Consider the following 16,735-nt stretch of genomic DNA (forward strand, 5'->3'; position numbering starts at 1 on the left):
CTAATTCCAAAAGCCTATTCTCTTAATTAGTATGGGGTGCTTTGGGAGAAAGAAAAAATAGCAAGCAACTAACTCCTAGTATCCCCTAAACTGAGCAGTGTGGACAAGTAATGGTAGGGCACTCACAGCAGAATAAAGAGCTTCTATGGAGATGTGAAGGGATGAGAGATCAGGGGAAGTTGTGGGAAACACAGTTAGTGAGGATGGCAAGGTCAGTGAATGTACAGAGGTACGTGGAGATGAGCCTGAAATGGAATCTTTTTTCCCAAGGAACCAGAGCAGTATCGGCCTTGCATGCCAAGGTAAAGAGTCTGGACATCTCCTATGGGCGCTGAGTTGTCACCAACAGATTTTAGACAGAAGACTGATTCACCTGATACACTTTTTATAAGGATTATAAGGGGAAAATATTTTTGGAGGGTTTTCCTTATTACAAATTTGATTATTTAAAAACCTTCCGTGGCTCCATATTGTTTACTGTATAAAGTCCAAAATCCTTTCCAGTCTCATCTCATAACTATCCCCATCCACATGCGAAAATATTCACAATTCCCCTATGCTGTGCTAGGCTGCTTCAGGTTTTTGCATTTGCCTGGTCACTGTCTGTAAAAATGCCTTCTCTCCCTTGTTCCTCCTTGCCTGAGTCTGTTCAGCTTCTGTAAGGCCTTTAACAATCTCCATTCCATCTCTCTCCCTCCTCCTTTCACCACAGAATTAGTTACTTTTTCTTTTGCGCTCACATTCTTCCTCTGTATATCTATTGACACATCACACTGCTTTGTAATTATTTAAGTATCTGTCTCCCCCATTAAATCTCTGCCAGCCCAGCACAGTAATGAGCACAGAATGTTCAACAGTATGACAAATGACTTTCTACACACACACACACACACACACACACAAGAAGTTAAAAAAAAAAAGATAACAAGGGAGTGATAAGAAAAGCATTCCTTGAAGAAATCTGAAGTATGTAATAACAAAAAACCAACATTAGCAGCAAATAACATTTATAGAGTTTACTGTGTGTCAGATACAGCTGTAAACCCTTCACATGTATTAATTCATTTAATCCTCACAACAACTCTATGAGAAAGGTACTATTATTATGACTATTTTAATGAGCCACAGAGAAGTCAAGTTACTTGCTCAAAGCTACCCAGCTAGTAAATAGGGTGCAGATGCCACCCCAGGCAGTCTGGCTCCAGAGTTCAGGTTCTTTTTTGTTCGTTGTTTTTTTCAGAGTTCAGGTTTTTTACCAATAATTATACTGGGTTGGCCAAAAGGTTCATTCGGTTTTTTCCATAAGATGGCTCTAGTGGCACTCAGTCATCTTTAACTTCATTCAGAACAATTTTGTTAGACTGTATGTGACAGCCGTCATATCAGCATGCATTTAAAAAAAACTTATCAAAATCAGTGAATTTGGGCTTCCCTGGTGGCACAGTGGTTGAGAGTCTGCCTGCCGATGCAGGGGACACGAGTTCGTGCCCCAGTCCGGGAGGATCCCACGTGCCGCGGAGCCTGCGCGTCCGGAGCCTGTGCTCCACAACGGGAGAGGCCACAATAGTGAGAGGCCCGAGTAACGCAAAAAAAAAACAAAAAAAAAACAAAATCAGTGAATTTTTGTGTAGCCACTTTAATGTCGAAGATGGAAGGAAAAAAAGCAACATTTCGGCATATTATGCTTTATTATTTCAAGAAAGGTAAAAACGCAACCGAAATGCAAAAAGAAAGATTTGTGCAGTGTATGGAGAAGGTACTGTGACTGACTGAACATGTCAAAAGTGGTTTGCAAAGTTTTGTGCTGGAGATTTATCACTGGACGATGCTCAGGGTCAGGTACACCAGTTGAAGCGATTTGATAGCAATCAAATAGAGAAATTAACTGAGAACAATCAACATTATACCATGCGGGAGATAGCCGACATACTCAAAAGACATACTCAAAATATCCAAACCAAGCGTTGAAAATCATTTGCACCAGCTTGGTTATCTTAATCGCTTTGATGTTTGGGTTCACATAAGTTAAGGGGAAAAAACCTTCTTGACAGTATTTCCACAAGCCATTCTCTACTTAAATGTAATGAAAACGTTCCGTTTTTTAAAACAAATTGTGATGGGCGATGAAAAGTGGATACCGTACAATAATGTGCAACGGAAGAGATCGTGGGGAAGAGAAATGCAACACCACCAACCACACCAAAGGCCAGTCTTCATCCAAAGAAGGTGATGTTGTGTATATGGTGGGATTGGAAGGGAGTCCTCTATTATGAGCTCCTTCCAGAAAACCAAACAATTAATTCCAACATGTACTGCTCCTAATTAGACCAACTGAAAGCAGCACTCGACAAAAAGCGTCCAGAATTAGTCAACAGAAAACGCGTAATATTCCATCAGGATAACTCAAGACCACGTTTCTTTGATGACCAGGCAAAAACTGTTACAGCTTGGCTGGGAAGTTCTGATTCATCCACCGTGTTCACCAGACATTGCACCTTTGGATTTCCATTTAGGTCTTTACAAAATTCTCTTAATGGAAAAAATTTCAATTCCGTGGAAGACTGTAAAAGATACCTGGAACAGTTCTTTGCTCAAAAAGATAAAAAGTTTTGGGAAGACGGAATTATGAAGTTGCCTGAAAAATGGCAGGAAGTAGTGGAACAAAAGGGTGAATATGTTATTCAATAAAGTTCTTGGTGAAAATGAAAAACGTGTCTTTTATTTTTACTTAAAAACCGAAGGCACTTTTTGGCCAACTCAATACTATCTCTTTAGCTCAAGCAAAAGACACCAGTATAAGGATACAGTTCTAGCCTTGGTTCTTTTATATCTTAATCTCTTTTTTATTCTTAACACACTAAAAATAAATCTACACAGTAAGAAAAAATTCCACTTCTTAAAATTCGCTTCAATAAATGAGTAATAATTTCATCAAACTTAAATGTGTAAATAATCTGGGACGCCTTCCCTAACATCTTAGTTTAGATCAGGGCCCTCTTGCTGTACGCTCTTGGGGCTCCCTGTGCTTTCCTTCCTAACATTCACCCAAGGATGTGACCATATACTTATGTGATCCTTTCAACAGTTGCTCTGTCCTCCCCTGGATACTCAGCTCCACAGGGGTTCATGTCTATTTTACTCATCAATGCAGTTTCAGCATATAGTAGACCCATAATAGATGTTTGAGAAGTAGATATGTCCAAAAGGTCTTCCCTATTCATCACTTTTTTCTGCTCATGTTGCCATCATCATAATGCAAATCATAATTACTTAGTGCCAAAAATATTAAAATAAATCTCATCTGATCTCTGCCTTTATTCTCCTATGGTTTTATACATCTCATGCAACACTGACAAATTAATCTTCCTAAAACATTCCTTCACTCGTTCAAAAAATATTAACTCCTACTATGTGCCTAAAGGAAACCAGAACGTCACACCAAAATATGTCACTTTGGCATATTGATTATTTTTAATTAAAGGCATTTAAGAAACAGCAGGTACAAGAAGAACATTCTGGGGACTTCCCTGGTGATGCAGTGGTTACGAATCTGCCTGCCAATGCAGGGGACTCGGGTTCGAGCCCTGGTCTGGGAAGATCCCACATGCCGCAGCAACTAAGCCTGCGAGCCACAACTACTGAGCCTGCGTGCCAGAACTACTAAAGCCCGAGCACCTAGAGTCCCTGCTCCACAACAAGCCAATGCAATGAGAAGTCCGCGCACCGCAACGAAGAAGAGTAGCCCCCACTGGCTGCAACTACAGAAAGCCCGCAGGCAGCAACGAAGACCCAACACAGCCAAAAAAAAAAAAAAGGACATTCTGACCCTTCTTTTACTTTCTGAAAGCAGGAGATAAAACTCCCGTGTGAAAGGGACCCTCACTATACCAGGAGTAAAGAAGACGTCCTCATCACTACAGCCAGAGAATTTAGGGCTGAGAAATCTGTACAAACAAATCTTGTTAAACTAACCCTTATCTTCCGCGTTACTTCTTCATCATTTACTACCTCAGCCCAAACCCCTTTGTCTTGTCAATTCTTCACAAATCTTGTTTCTCTGTCTAAAAGTTGTAAACACTTCCTGCTCTGGTCCCTTCACGTCTTCATTCTCTTGTGAAGGCTCCCATGTACATGTAAAAATTTAATAAAATTTGTATGCTTCTCTGCTGTTAATCTGTCCTAGACAGTCTAATTCTTAGGCCCAGCCAGAGACCCAAAGAGGGTAGAGGAGAATTTTCCTCCCCTACATACCAAATATATTTCACTGCTTAATAAAATCCTATTAATTTCCTAACGCCTATAGAATAAAATTCAAAATATCAGATTTGTCTATTGAAAGAAATAAATAAGAAGGAAAACTACCCCAGACCTTGGTCTCTAATACCATTCCCCCCTAAAAGAAACAGGGCTCCTCAGAGAAATGGCTAGTTTCAGCGCTGGGAAAGGGTAGGTAAAGGATAAGGTTGGAATACCTTACTACGCCAGAAAGTAAGGAAGAGTTCAAAAAAATGATAGGGGCATGACAAAAGGACACTGGAGCCACCTGAAGGGACTCCCACTGTTCAAATCTGGGACAATTTGAACACCAAAATAATTAAGTACAGTGATGAGTTATAGGCCATTTTTATAAAAATGAACTTACGAGTCCATACCAACAGGAAAGGAAGGAAGGTAGGTAAGGGTGGGGGGCAGCGGGGGGGAGGGGGGAGGGAGAGATGTGAGGCAAGGGAGGGAGGGGAAATCCAAGAACCAATTGGTAAAGGTGCAGGAGTTCTAGAGTAGGAAAATCATCATCTTGCAGTCATTATGGTGAAGACTAGATTAAGCAAGAATCAACAATGGTAAATATAGGAGAAATTCTTGATAAAGAACAGGATATTTGCATAGTCTTATAAGTATCTGCCTATTTATTGCAAAGGAAGAAAAAATAATCATTATGATAAGGTCAAAAAATTGGGCTACACCTTGAACTTTGACAAGGTAATCAAAATTAACATCACCTATGAAGGACAAAAAGACATGGGCCTCCAGATGTAATAACCAGAGATGGACACAACAAATTCTAGGCCACATTTCAACCAAGAATGCACAATCTCAATCTACTCACAATGAAACGTCAAACAACACAACATGAGGAACATTGTAAGGAAAAAAAAAAGCAGGAGGCGATCTGTATTCTTCAAAAATGTCATAAATTACAAAGAAATGCTATGGAAATGTTCCATATTAAAAGAAGCTAAAGCAACATGTCAACTACATATAATACCTAACCCTAACTGACCCTATACTGGTGAGGGGTAAATGCTACAAAGGACATTACCAGGTCAACTGAAAAAAAATGGAATTATGAATAGTAAATGGAATCAATGTAAATTTATGAAGTTGACAACTAACTATACTGTAGTTATGTAAAAGAATATCCCTATTCTTCATTGAAGCATTCACAGGTGAAGAACTATAACTGATCCTCAAGTGATTCAGGAAAAATAAAGAAAAAGTACACACATACAGAGAGAGAAAAGAAAAAGGATAGGAGAACAAAGTGTTTAAATGATAAAGCAAATAGGATAAAATGTTAATAAGTAAATTTAGATAAAGAGTATACAGCTGTTTCTTGTATTATTTTATTCTTGTAACTTTTTGTAAGCTTGAAATTGGTTCCCAAAAAATTAAAAATTATATATGTATTCAACTAGCCCTGCAATACAGTAGCCACCAACTATATGAGGCTGTTGAACAGTTAAAATATGGCCTGTCCAAAGTCAGATGTGCTGGGACTTCCCTGATGGTCCAGGGGTTAAGAATCCGTCTTGTAATGCAGGGGACGCTGGTTAGATCCCTGGTCAGGGAATTGGGATCCCACATACCGCAGGGCAACTAAGCCCGCGCACCACGACTAATAAGCCTGCGCGCCACAACTAGAGAGAAGCACACACACTGCAACAAAGAGCCCACGCACAGCAACGAAAGATCCCATGTGCCGCAACTAACACCCGATGCAGCCAATAAATAAATAAATAAATAATTTTTTTAAAAAATAACAAAGTCAGATGTGCTGTTAGTGCAAAATACACACCAGATTTCAAAAACTTACTATAAAAAAAAACTCATCAATAATATTTAAGATATCTCAATAATTTTTCTATTGACTATATGTTCAAATATTTTAGATAGATTGGGTCAAAGGAAATATATTTTAAAAAGTAATTTCACCTCTTTTCACTTTTTTAAAATGTGGCTACTAGAAGCTTTAAATTACATATGTGATTCCTATTTGCATTGGACTAGAGCTAGATGATCAAGAATCTCCACAATGAGGTGTCACACTATCTATAAGTTTCTCTCTCAATTTCTTTCTGCTCTAAACAGAGCTCTCTCTCTAAGTCACTTGGTTTTAAGCTACTCAAGGGTAAGGATCAGTTTTACTCACTGTTGTACCTCCAGTATCTAGCACATATCCAGTGTTATAAACATTTGTTTATTGAAAGGCAATATGCAAGCAAAGGCAGGAGGGAGGGCAGGAAGAATGAAATCATTCCCACCTCTGAGTCTTTGTTTATACTGTAACTCCTTCCTAGAATAAAAGTAACTCTCTTCCTCTCCTAATCACCTTTTCAAAACCCCATTTCTTGCCCATTTTCTCCAAGGAGACACTTCACTCTAACAGGTTCATTCTGTCTGACTGGTCCTCCTCTGTATTACTACAGCCTTCACTGTCTATATAATTTACTTTGGCACTTAATCATATAAGTTCCCTGAGAGAGAGGTCAGATCTCGTATTTTTCCCGTATCTTCCACAATGACTGGCATAGTGCTAACCATATGAGTTGAGTGGTGGAGGAAAGGGCAACAAGGTGCTAAAAAAAGGAAATGGATTGAGTTGGGAAAACTTGGCTCTAGTCTCAGCTTTGACATCTAACTGTGTTGCCTTAGATAAATCACTCAATCTCTCACTTCCTACTTCCTCATTTTTAAAATCAGAGAGACTCGTTACCCATAAAAGAAGCCTTCTATTTCCACAATTCTAGAATTAAACCCATTTTTTTCTTTAACAATCTTATTGATATATACCAATAAAAGGAAATCTAATACACTTAAGGATCTTAGAAATAGCAAAGAAGTTTATAAACTGCCTAAAGTACTAAATGCTGATGTCTTTCTAGCCATGAAGCACTTTAAATCCCCATTTCTCTTCAAAGTCTATTAAGTAAAATAATCAATACATACATATTGGAGCTACCCCAATTTTTTTTTTTCAGATTCTTATAAGCCTCAAAGAAACACCTTTTAGTTGCTAATGGAAAAAAGAAAAAGAACCAGAAACTAAATTTTCTATAAAGTACCCTAGGACCTTATCGGTGATGTTCAAAGATGCTGAGTTACAATTGATTATAAGCACATTGTCTGTTTCTTCTTTCAAAAATGCTACTTACAGGACATTATTCAGGGACTTCCCTGGTGGCACAGTGGTTAAGAATCCGACTGCCAATGCAGGGGACAGAGGTTCAAGCCCTGGTCCAGGAAGACCCCACATGCCGCGGAGCAACTAAGCCCGTATGCCACAACTACTGAAGCCGAAGCACCTAGAGCCCGTGCTCCGCAACAAAGAGAAGCCACCGCAATGAGAAGCCCCCGCACCACAACGAAGAGTAGCCCCCGCTCGCAGCGACTAGAGAGAAAGCCCATGCGCAGCAATGAAGACCAAACGCAGCCAAAAATAGATAAATAAATTTATTTTAAAAATATAAAAAATAAAGGACGCTATTCAGAAGAAAATTACAACAGTTAAAATGAAAAGGTCATGTGAAAACAGAATGCTAAAGGTATGCGACTTAATTTCAAAGCATGAAGACCATTTCAAACAAATCTCTAAATCAGCAAACTTAGTTTTAATTTTATATCTTATGACCTCTGCTGAGAAATAAGATTATCAGGGTGGAGTAAAATAAAATGGTTGCCATGTTACATAATTTAAAGATTCAAGTCATACTTGTTAGTAAATAGCACCTGTGGAGTTCATACTAGTAATACAAATTACAAGATTTCTTTAAGGCTTTATCCAAATACCCCTATTAAATGCTGAGCATTAACAGTGACCCATCTGTAAGAGCCAAACTCCTCCCAGGTGGCTCTAGGTCCTCTCCTGATCTGGTCTGAGCTACCTTTGCAGCCTCACCTCCCACCAATCCCTGCATATCATTTCACTCCCTAAACTTAAATGTTCACATTCCCCTTAATATTACTTGCCCCATTTTACGACTTCTTGTCTAGGCATTTGCGGTTCCCTCAGGCCAACCCGCCCTCCACTCTTCTGAGCTGCAAATATGCCCTACTCCCAGAAGCTTTTCCTGATTGCCCCAAAACCCTCCCACAAAGTGGCCCCCAGGCACTATTCATTCTATTACAAAGAACTGCCATTATTTTTAAATGTCCACTTCCCCAACCAGCTGTGAGTCCTAAAAGGCGGGCCCATATCTTATTTAACTGGTTCCCAGCCCCTAGCAGATGCTTTGCATTTACTGACACTCAATATAAGGACATTGAAAAAAAGGAAGTTAAGTGGTTAACGATGAGAAACAATTCAAACTTTCCTATAAAAGAGTATATAAATTTAAGACAGTGGTCTCAACCAGGGCAATTTTGCCCCTAGGTGACATTTGGCAAAGTCTTCAGATATTTTTGGTTGTCACAAGATGGGGGAGGGGACTTGGGGGTGCTACTACATCTAGTGGGTAGAAGCCAGGGATGCTGCTCAATATCCTACAGTGCAAAGGACAGCCCCCAACAACCAAGAATTATCCAGTCACAAATACCAATAATTCCATGGTTAAAAAACTCAGTTGTCAACTGACTTATTCATGTGCGATGATTCCTTATCATACCTCAGCAATAACCAGAATAAATTCCAATTTTGTGGTTTCAGCTGAAACTTCTGTAGCCATCGATGTGTATGCACCAACACTCAAAATGATCTTTATATAATCATAACGCTTAACAACATTAAACCAAGAGTACTGGAAAGCAGTCCATATTTCTGAAAACTAATCTACAACTACTAGAAGCTACTCTTAAGTCAGTAAACACTTTATTTATAAACTATAAAGCAAACCACAGGTGAACTAATTTTCAGCTGTGGAATTATGCGACGGAAACACAATCTGAGGCATGAAGTAATCAGTCAGGTCTGACAAGAGAAAAAATCTCTTAAGTAGTGGAAGTAAATCACGCTCAGGTGTCTTTAATGTTGAACACAGGAACTGATGACCAGAGTAAAGGGCATGCCCTCGCTACTGCCAATATCAGCGCTTATCAAGATTTCAAAAAACTCTGACAAAACATTGCAAAAAATCATCAAATGTCAATACAGGGTGGAAGATACAGAAGTTAACTACTTCTCCCCCTGATATATGACCAAGTTCCACATGACTTGAACATTTCCCAAAGCTATGCAGGAGCAAGGACACTCCCTTTCTACACAGTGGATGACTCAACTCTCTTTCGTACATTCCTTGACTGCATGCTACAAGTTCACTAACTCCTCTTGCCCTTGGAACTAGTTATCCTACTCTCTCAGTAACCAACTAATGGGTTTGGCACCAACTTTTCAGTCATTTACATTTTGTTGCACCCCATCCGTCTCAAAAGGAAATTAAGGGGAAAAAAAAAAGCTAACCAAAACAAAAAATTGAGTAACAGTGACTCCTATAGAAAAGATTTTGTTATTCTAGGAACTGATTCCTAAACAAAACACCTACAGCTTTCCAGTGCTCTAATCTTTGTATCTTCAGGCTTTTCCAGATTTTACATAGAGAGAGCACTGGCAGAAAGTAAAGGAGTGTACCGTTGGATTAAGCTGACAATGGATCTGTACTTGCATGGCTCAAACAAAAAGGTACCGGGCTGGGAGGGGAAAACGCATTTTTAAATGGGGGGGTGTGTGGGGTAGGGGAGTTGCCAACAGTGAGTAATAGCTTCCTTCGCAGCTGACTTTAGCCAGTTAAGTGTCGGTACAGCGACTGGGCCAACGTTAGGCCGGGTTTCACCACATTACCCTGCAGTGCTGCCCAGATGAGAATCCGCGTGAGGCAGGTGCGTGTCGGGTAAAGTTGCGGGGCACGCCGGGCGGGGCACTGGGGGAAGAGCCGAGCTAGCCTCCCGAGGTCTCCCACCCGGCGTGCTCCAGCCCGGCGGGCGGCTGGCCGGCCGGACCCGGGGGCACTAACTCTCCATTTTCACTGCCATTCCAGAATCTGGAAGGAACGCGCCGGCGCCACACCCTCCCGCCCGGCAGCCCGCTCGCACTGACAGCCCGCGCGGGTGCGGGGCCCGGGCCTGTGAGCCGGGGGCCGCGGAGTACCCGGCCTGCTGCCCTGCCGCCGCCCCGCCCGCCCCCTGCCCCCCCGAGGCCCGCCCCCAGAGCAGACGACCGAGGCCTAATCGCCGCCTGGGCTGCGGGGCCTAAAGGAAGGGGCCGGCGCTGAAGAGGGGGCGGCCACGCCGCCGCCGCCTCTGCTACTCAGCGAGGCGGCGGCTTCCGCGGCCCCGGGCTCCGGCTCTCCCGCTCACGTGCTCCTGAAAGACGGTTTCACTCTCTTACCCTCTGCAAAATCCTCCTTAACATGGTTTAAACACCACCCGGCGCCGCCCCGGTGACTCTCCAAACCTTCTGCGGGGCCACTCAGTACTCGGGGGTACGCGGGAGGGAGGGACTGAGCCAGGAAAGGACTGGGAGGAGGTCGGGGCGAGGCTGTAGCGGCGGCCGCTCGGGCTGCCCCGACTTCCCCACAGGCGGCGAGAGGGAGCGCGCGCGAGCGAGCAAAGAGGTAGCCAGCGAGCGCCCGCCCGCCCGCCTGCCGGGCCGCCCCCGTAACTGACAGCTGGGCGGACCCGCCCGCCACCGCCCCGCCCTCCCGGCCTGTCCATCCGCGGGAGGCGGGGCTGGAAGGGGCCTGGCCCGCCCCTGCGGCCAATCGGAAGCGGCGGCGGCGTGGGCGGTTGCGTGACGGACAGGCGGCAGGACGCTGGCGCCGCCGCTCCTTCCGGCGGGCCGAGGGACAACGCGGGCGCCGAGCGCACGCCTGCGCTCTGTCAGAGGACGCGCCCGCGCGCAGGCAGCGTACTCTCTAGGGGAACCTGGAGGGGGTCCCTGACCGCGACGCAAGAAGGGGTCTCTGGGTGGGTACCTGCGACGGCACCTCAGATTACTCTGTAAAATATGTCACTGTGACCCCGGCCTTGGCCATTCCTGAACTGGATCCTCATTTCTGCTGGAAGCGCTTGGAAGCAAAGGAGAGAATCGCAGACACGATTAACTGGTCTGGTGGGCTTTTTTTCTCCCCTGGTCCAACCCCTGGCGCCTTTCCGTACTCCCTTCCTGCTTCTAATATCAGCCAAAGGGAAAGTAAAGAATCGGAAGAAAGGGTAGGAAGAAACTGGAATTTGAGTTGGTAAGAGAAGTTTGCGGTTGTCATCTTTGGACTATAGCAACAATAATGGACTGATGTCGCTAACATGTTGCACCATCTAAAGCCCACGCTTGGCCCATTCTCCTAGGGAATTTTAAATCCTCTTCTGACAATAGATGTATGAAGTGAATCTACCTTAATGCGTCTGTTTCATAGATTAAGAAAAAATAATGAGGTCACAGATAAACAGTGTGCCAAAACAAGGACGTGGACTTGGAAGTGGACTTGGACCTGACTTCCAGGCACGATGTTATTATTTAAACTCAAAAATCACAGCTGCGGAATCCTACCATTCTGCCAGTATTCACGAGCTAAGAGGTTCAACTTTACCCTGAGCGGGGGAAAGAGAAGCCTTTAATAATGTTTAAGTAGGAAAGGAGAGGAGGAGAATAATGCAACTAACCTTGCTGGGGGTGAGAGGGGAGGGTGGGGATCTGAAGTCTATCAAGCAATGAATGGAGCGCTTATCAGAAAATCCCCACAGATCTTCTGAAAAAAATGCAGCAAATCTTATTTTCAAATTACTTAATGTAAAAGTGTTTTGTAAAATGTAAATAAAGCATTATATGATGTAATATGTTGTTTCCATCCAAAACATGTCTGTTTTTTAATGTGTGTCATGTCTGTAGTGCAGCAAAACAGTCGTGCCTACAACTCATACATTATTAATCACTATTGATGATAGTGCACTTAAGTACTTCCAGGCAAACATAGCAAAGCACACACTTTTCCACCTTTCCAGACAGAGGTACTTTATTTTCAGACAGTATGGGAAATATTTTCACTGAAGCAGAGTAATAAAACTGTGACATAATAAATATATTGAATAGATTTGGTCTCTGCCCCTGAGTGATAGGGTGATAAGAGCATCTTTTGGTGTAATGTTTGATCTACTGAGTGGTTGGGTGTCCCTAGATAGCTTTAGGGTGGGGGCTGAGTCATGATTAGAAGGTTGGAATTTTCTGGCCCACCTACTGGAGCCAAGAGGAACTTCAAGACTTAATCCCCATTGGCCAGTGATAGAATCAATCATGTCTATGTAATGGAACCTCCATAAAAACCCTAAATAACGAGGTTTGGGGAGCTTCCAGATTGAGGAACATCAAGATGCTGGGAGGAGGAAGTGTCTGGAGAGAACAGGCAAGCTTTGCACCCCTACCCCCATACCTTGCCCTATGCATCTCCTCCATTTGGCTGTTCCTGAGTTGTAGCCTTTGTAATAAACCGGTAATAGTAAGTAAAGTATTTCTGTGAGCCAGTATAGCAAATTATCAAAGCTGGGGAGAGTATTGTGGGAACACCCAATTTATAGCCAGTTGGCCCAAAGTACACGTGACAACCTGGAAGTTTCAACTGGTATCTGAAGTAGGGGACATTCTTGGTGGGACTGAGCCTTTAGTCTGTGGGGTCTGTGCTAACTCTGGGTTGTTAGTGCCAGAACTGAATTAAATTGTAGGACTCACTGTTGGTGTGCAGGGAATTGGAGAATTGCTTGGTATGGAAAAAAACTCCACACATTTGGTGTCATAAGTCTTGTAAGTAGAGAAAGGAAGCAGTTTTTTCCCTTTAAAGTGACATTTGTTTTTATTTTTCAAAAATTAGTTTAAAGCTGCTTATTAATGTCACATGCTAAGGCCTTCTCCACTGGAATTCTCCAGTGGAATCTTTTGACTAATATAATAGACTCTCATCTACTGATTAGCTAGATGGGTTATTCAAAAATCTGTGCGCTCCCCTGCAGCTTATGATAACTCCATCATTGGAATAATATACTAGGGAACTGAAAACTCCAAGAAAATAAGCAGTGGATGAGAAATAATCATGTAAGAATATCCTTCACTAATGTAGCAGCTTCCCACACAAAACATTCCTATTTACCCATCTGGCTGCTAGTTCCTATCCATTTAACTCTTTTACATCAACATTCCATCAATTCTTTGACTCCATCATGACCTCCAGTCCATTGGCCCTTCTTAACATTCTTGCTATCGGCCATTTCCCTAGCATCCTCATTTCCGTCAAAACCCAGCTTAAAGCTATGATCCAACTTTATAGCACCGCCACCCTTTGCAAATATGCTTAACTTCAGCTCTCTCTTCCTCTGTTGTTTTTGTCTAGCAGAACCCGAACTTGACTACCCAGCTCCTCTGTGCTGTACAGGAGCTGCTGAATATCACTAGAGATACATGTATACAGCTGGAGCTGCTGGGCCCATTTTACATTAACAGCCACAGAGCTCAGACACTCACCACAGTCCAGCAACAATCCTGTTATACTTTCCTCCTGTCTTCTTTTAGATCCCCAAAGTGGCTTTCACACCTATAGTACTTTCACTGTCTTACCTTGCATTTTCTTCCTAACCCACTCCAATCAAGTCTCCTTCTCATCTACTCCAATGAGACTGCTCATATTAAGATTACTAACAATGTACATGTTGCCTAATCCAGTAATGACTTTATGATTTTTTTTTACTTTATTTGAGTCTTGTTCACACTGAGAACAAGAGACCACTCTCTCCTTGAATTATTTTATTCTCTTGACTTCCTTGACAGTATACTTTCTGGGTTTTCTCCTCAATGACCATTCCTTCTAAAACTTGTTTGAAAACTTCTCTACCGCATATCTTAATGTTAGAGAGCCCCCCACTCTGTTCTAGGCCCCTCCTTTCGTCTATGGCACATGGCCTAGAAGTGATCTCAACCAGTCTCCTGGCTGTAAATTTCACTTGTTTGCCCAAGTCTGTATCTCCAGTGCTGAACCTCCCCAGGTTTCCAGACTTGTATGACAAACCATCTACTTCATATTTCTTCTTGGATGTCTAATGAGCATCTCAAACTTAATATGACCCAAACAAAACTGTTTCATTTTTATTTTCAGAATTGCTTCTTCACCAGTTATCCTGTCTCAGTATGTCCTACCCCCAGCTACTAAGTTGTATCAAACCAGAAATCTTGACGTTATCTTTGGTTTCTCTCTTTATCTCATCACATTCCCTCCCTCCATCCAATCCATCAGAAAATCCTGACATGTCTACCTCCAAAACATACCCCAAATTTGCCACTTCTTTCCATTATCACCTCAGCCCACAGCACCTTCATCTCCTGTCCAGACTATTGGAATAGTTTCCTGGTTGGTCTCTCTGCTTTTACTTTGGCTTCCCTATAACCCATTCACTACACGGCAGCCAGAAACAACTTTTAAAAATGCAAATTAAAGAATGTCACTGCCTTTCTTGATTGTAGCTCCCCATCACAATCACAATAAAATCCAAATACCTTATCCTGGCTCACACAACCTGTCGATCTGGCCCTGCCTGCTTCTCTGCCTTCCACTTATAAACACTTAGCTTACTATGCCCCAGCCTCCTTGAACTTTTTTTTTTTTTTTTAATTTATATTTGGATGCGTTGGGTCTTCGCTGCTGTGCGTGGGCTTTCTCTGATTGTGGTCTTCGTTGCGGTGCGCAGGTTCTCATTGCGGTGGCTTCTCTTGTTGTGGAGCGTGGGTTCTACGCACGCGGGCTTCGGTAGTTGTGGCACATGGGCTCAGTAGTTGTGACTCATGGGCTCTAGAGTGCAGGCTCAGTAGTTGTGGCACACGGGCTTAGTTGCTCTGCAGCGTGTGGGATCTTCCAGGACCAGGGCTCGAACCCGCATCCCCTGCATTGGCAGGCAGATTCTCAACCACTGTGCCACCAGGGAAGTCCCTCCTTGAACTTTTATTCCTCAGCTGCACAAAGCTTACTCCTGCCTTTGCACCAAACAGTCCCTATTTAGGAAATGCCTTTCCCTGAGATCTTGTGATTAATTTCTTGGCATTCATAACTGCACTTTAAAAGTCATCTCCTCAGAGATAGCTTCAGGGATCACCTCATCTAAAGTGCTAAAGCGGTCTCCAGTCTATCACATTACCCATTCTAATTCTCTGCATAGCAGAGAAAACTATCATTTCTGACTTTTCTTTTTTCTCTATTCACGTCCCTCCCAACAAGAATATAAGGGTCTTGTCTCTTGTTCACTGGTGTGTCCCTAATAATTAAAACAATGCTCAACACATGGTTAGCAATAAATATTTATTGATGAATGAATGAAGAAAGGAAGGAAGGTACTATGGCTTAAATGTTTGTGCCCACCTAAAATTCATTTGTTGAAATCCTAACCCCCAAAGATGACAGTATTAGTAGGTGGTGCCTTTGGGAGGTGATTAGGTCATGAGGGTGGAGCCCTCAAGAATGGGATTAGTGTTCTTATAAAAGAAACCATAAAGAACTCTCTAGTCCTTCTATGTGAGGATACAAGGGGTCTGTGACCCAGACGAGGCCCTTCACCCAACCATGCTAGCACCCTGGTCTTAGACTTCCAGCCTCCAGGACTGTGAGCAATAAATTTCTGCCACCCAGTCTGTGGAATTTTGTTATAGCAGCCTGAACTAAGACAGAAGGGTGTATAATCATTCCTATAACAGTTGCCTTACAGAGTTCCTCAAACTAAGATCTTCCTACTTGTGAAGATACAGTCCATATCTAACAATCTTGAGAGTGATCCAACATCTTTTGATCCTACTCAGCAGTCTTTTTTCTTTTGATATAATATATATGTGTGTATGTTTCTTTTTTTTTTTTTTTGCGGTATGCGGGCCTCTCACTGTTGTGGCCTCTCCCGTTGCGGAGCACAGGATCCGGACGCGCAGGCCCAGCGGCCATGGTTCCCGGGCCCAGCCACTCCGCGGCATGTGGGATCTTCCCGGACCGGGGCACGAACCCGTGTCCCCTGCATCGGCAGGCGGACTCCCAACCACTGCGCCACCAGGGAAGCCCTGTTTCTTGACTCTTCAAAATTTTCCCAATATTTATGAGAAACAACTTATTCTCCACCTTTTGTAAATTAGAAATTTTTCTCCTTCTTAATTTCATGTGTGACCACCAAATAATTCATTTCCAGTTAGAAGCAAATCTATGAAAAATCACAACACAACAAGCAAAGTGCAGCTGATGGCTCTGTATAGGTAAAGCAAAGATAGTTTAGGGGCTCTAAGGAATACACACAGGACTACTAACCAGCTATTTGGCAGCAATTAGTTTTCATTTTTCTCAACGGAATTGTTCACTTTTAACAAATTATGTTAACATCATTGAACCAACTAATTGAAGTCTAGTATCAATTTGTGCTTCTTTCAGCCCTTGAGGGAAGGATGAGGAGGGAGGCAAAGACGAGAACTTCAAAGGAGTGGGGAGATCCATGAATTCTACAGAAGTCCCTACTGATTTTCTCC

General features: G+C 42.7%; 1 protein-coding gene across 2 annotated transcripts in view; it reads right to left on the reverse strand.

Annotated features, from left to right (window-relative positions):
* Positions 1–12,010, reverse strand: part of EEA1 (early endosome antigen 1) — a 132,285-nt gene extending 120,275 nt beyond the window's left edge. The window contains exon 1 of one of the 2 annotated variants that reach the window (XM_060025353.1): positions 10,598–12,010. In XM_060025353.1, coding sequence (XP_059881336.1) covers positions 10,598–10,621 — 24 coding nt within the window. In that variant the 5' untranslated portion in view covers positions 10,622–12,010. The remainder of the gene's footprint in view (positions 1–10,597) is intronic. The other variant, XM_060025354.1, reaches the window with a different exon arrangement.
* Positions 12,011–16,735: the final 4,725 nt, after the last annotated feature.

Source organism: Delphinus delphis, chromosome 11, assembly GCF_949987515.2.
Source record: "Delphinus delphis chromosome 11, mDelDel1.2, whole genome shotgun sequence".
In the NCBI taxonomy this organism is placed as follows: Eukaryota; Metazoa; Chordata; class Mammalia; order Artiodactyla; family Delphinidae; genus Delphinus; species Delphinus delphis.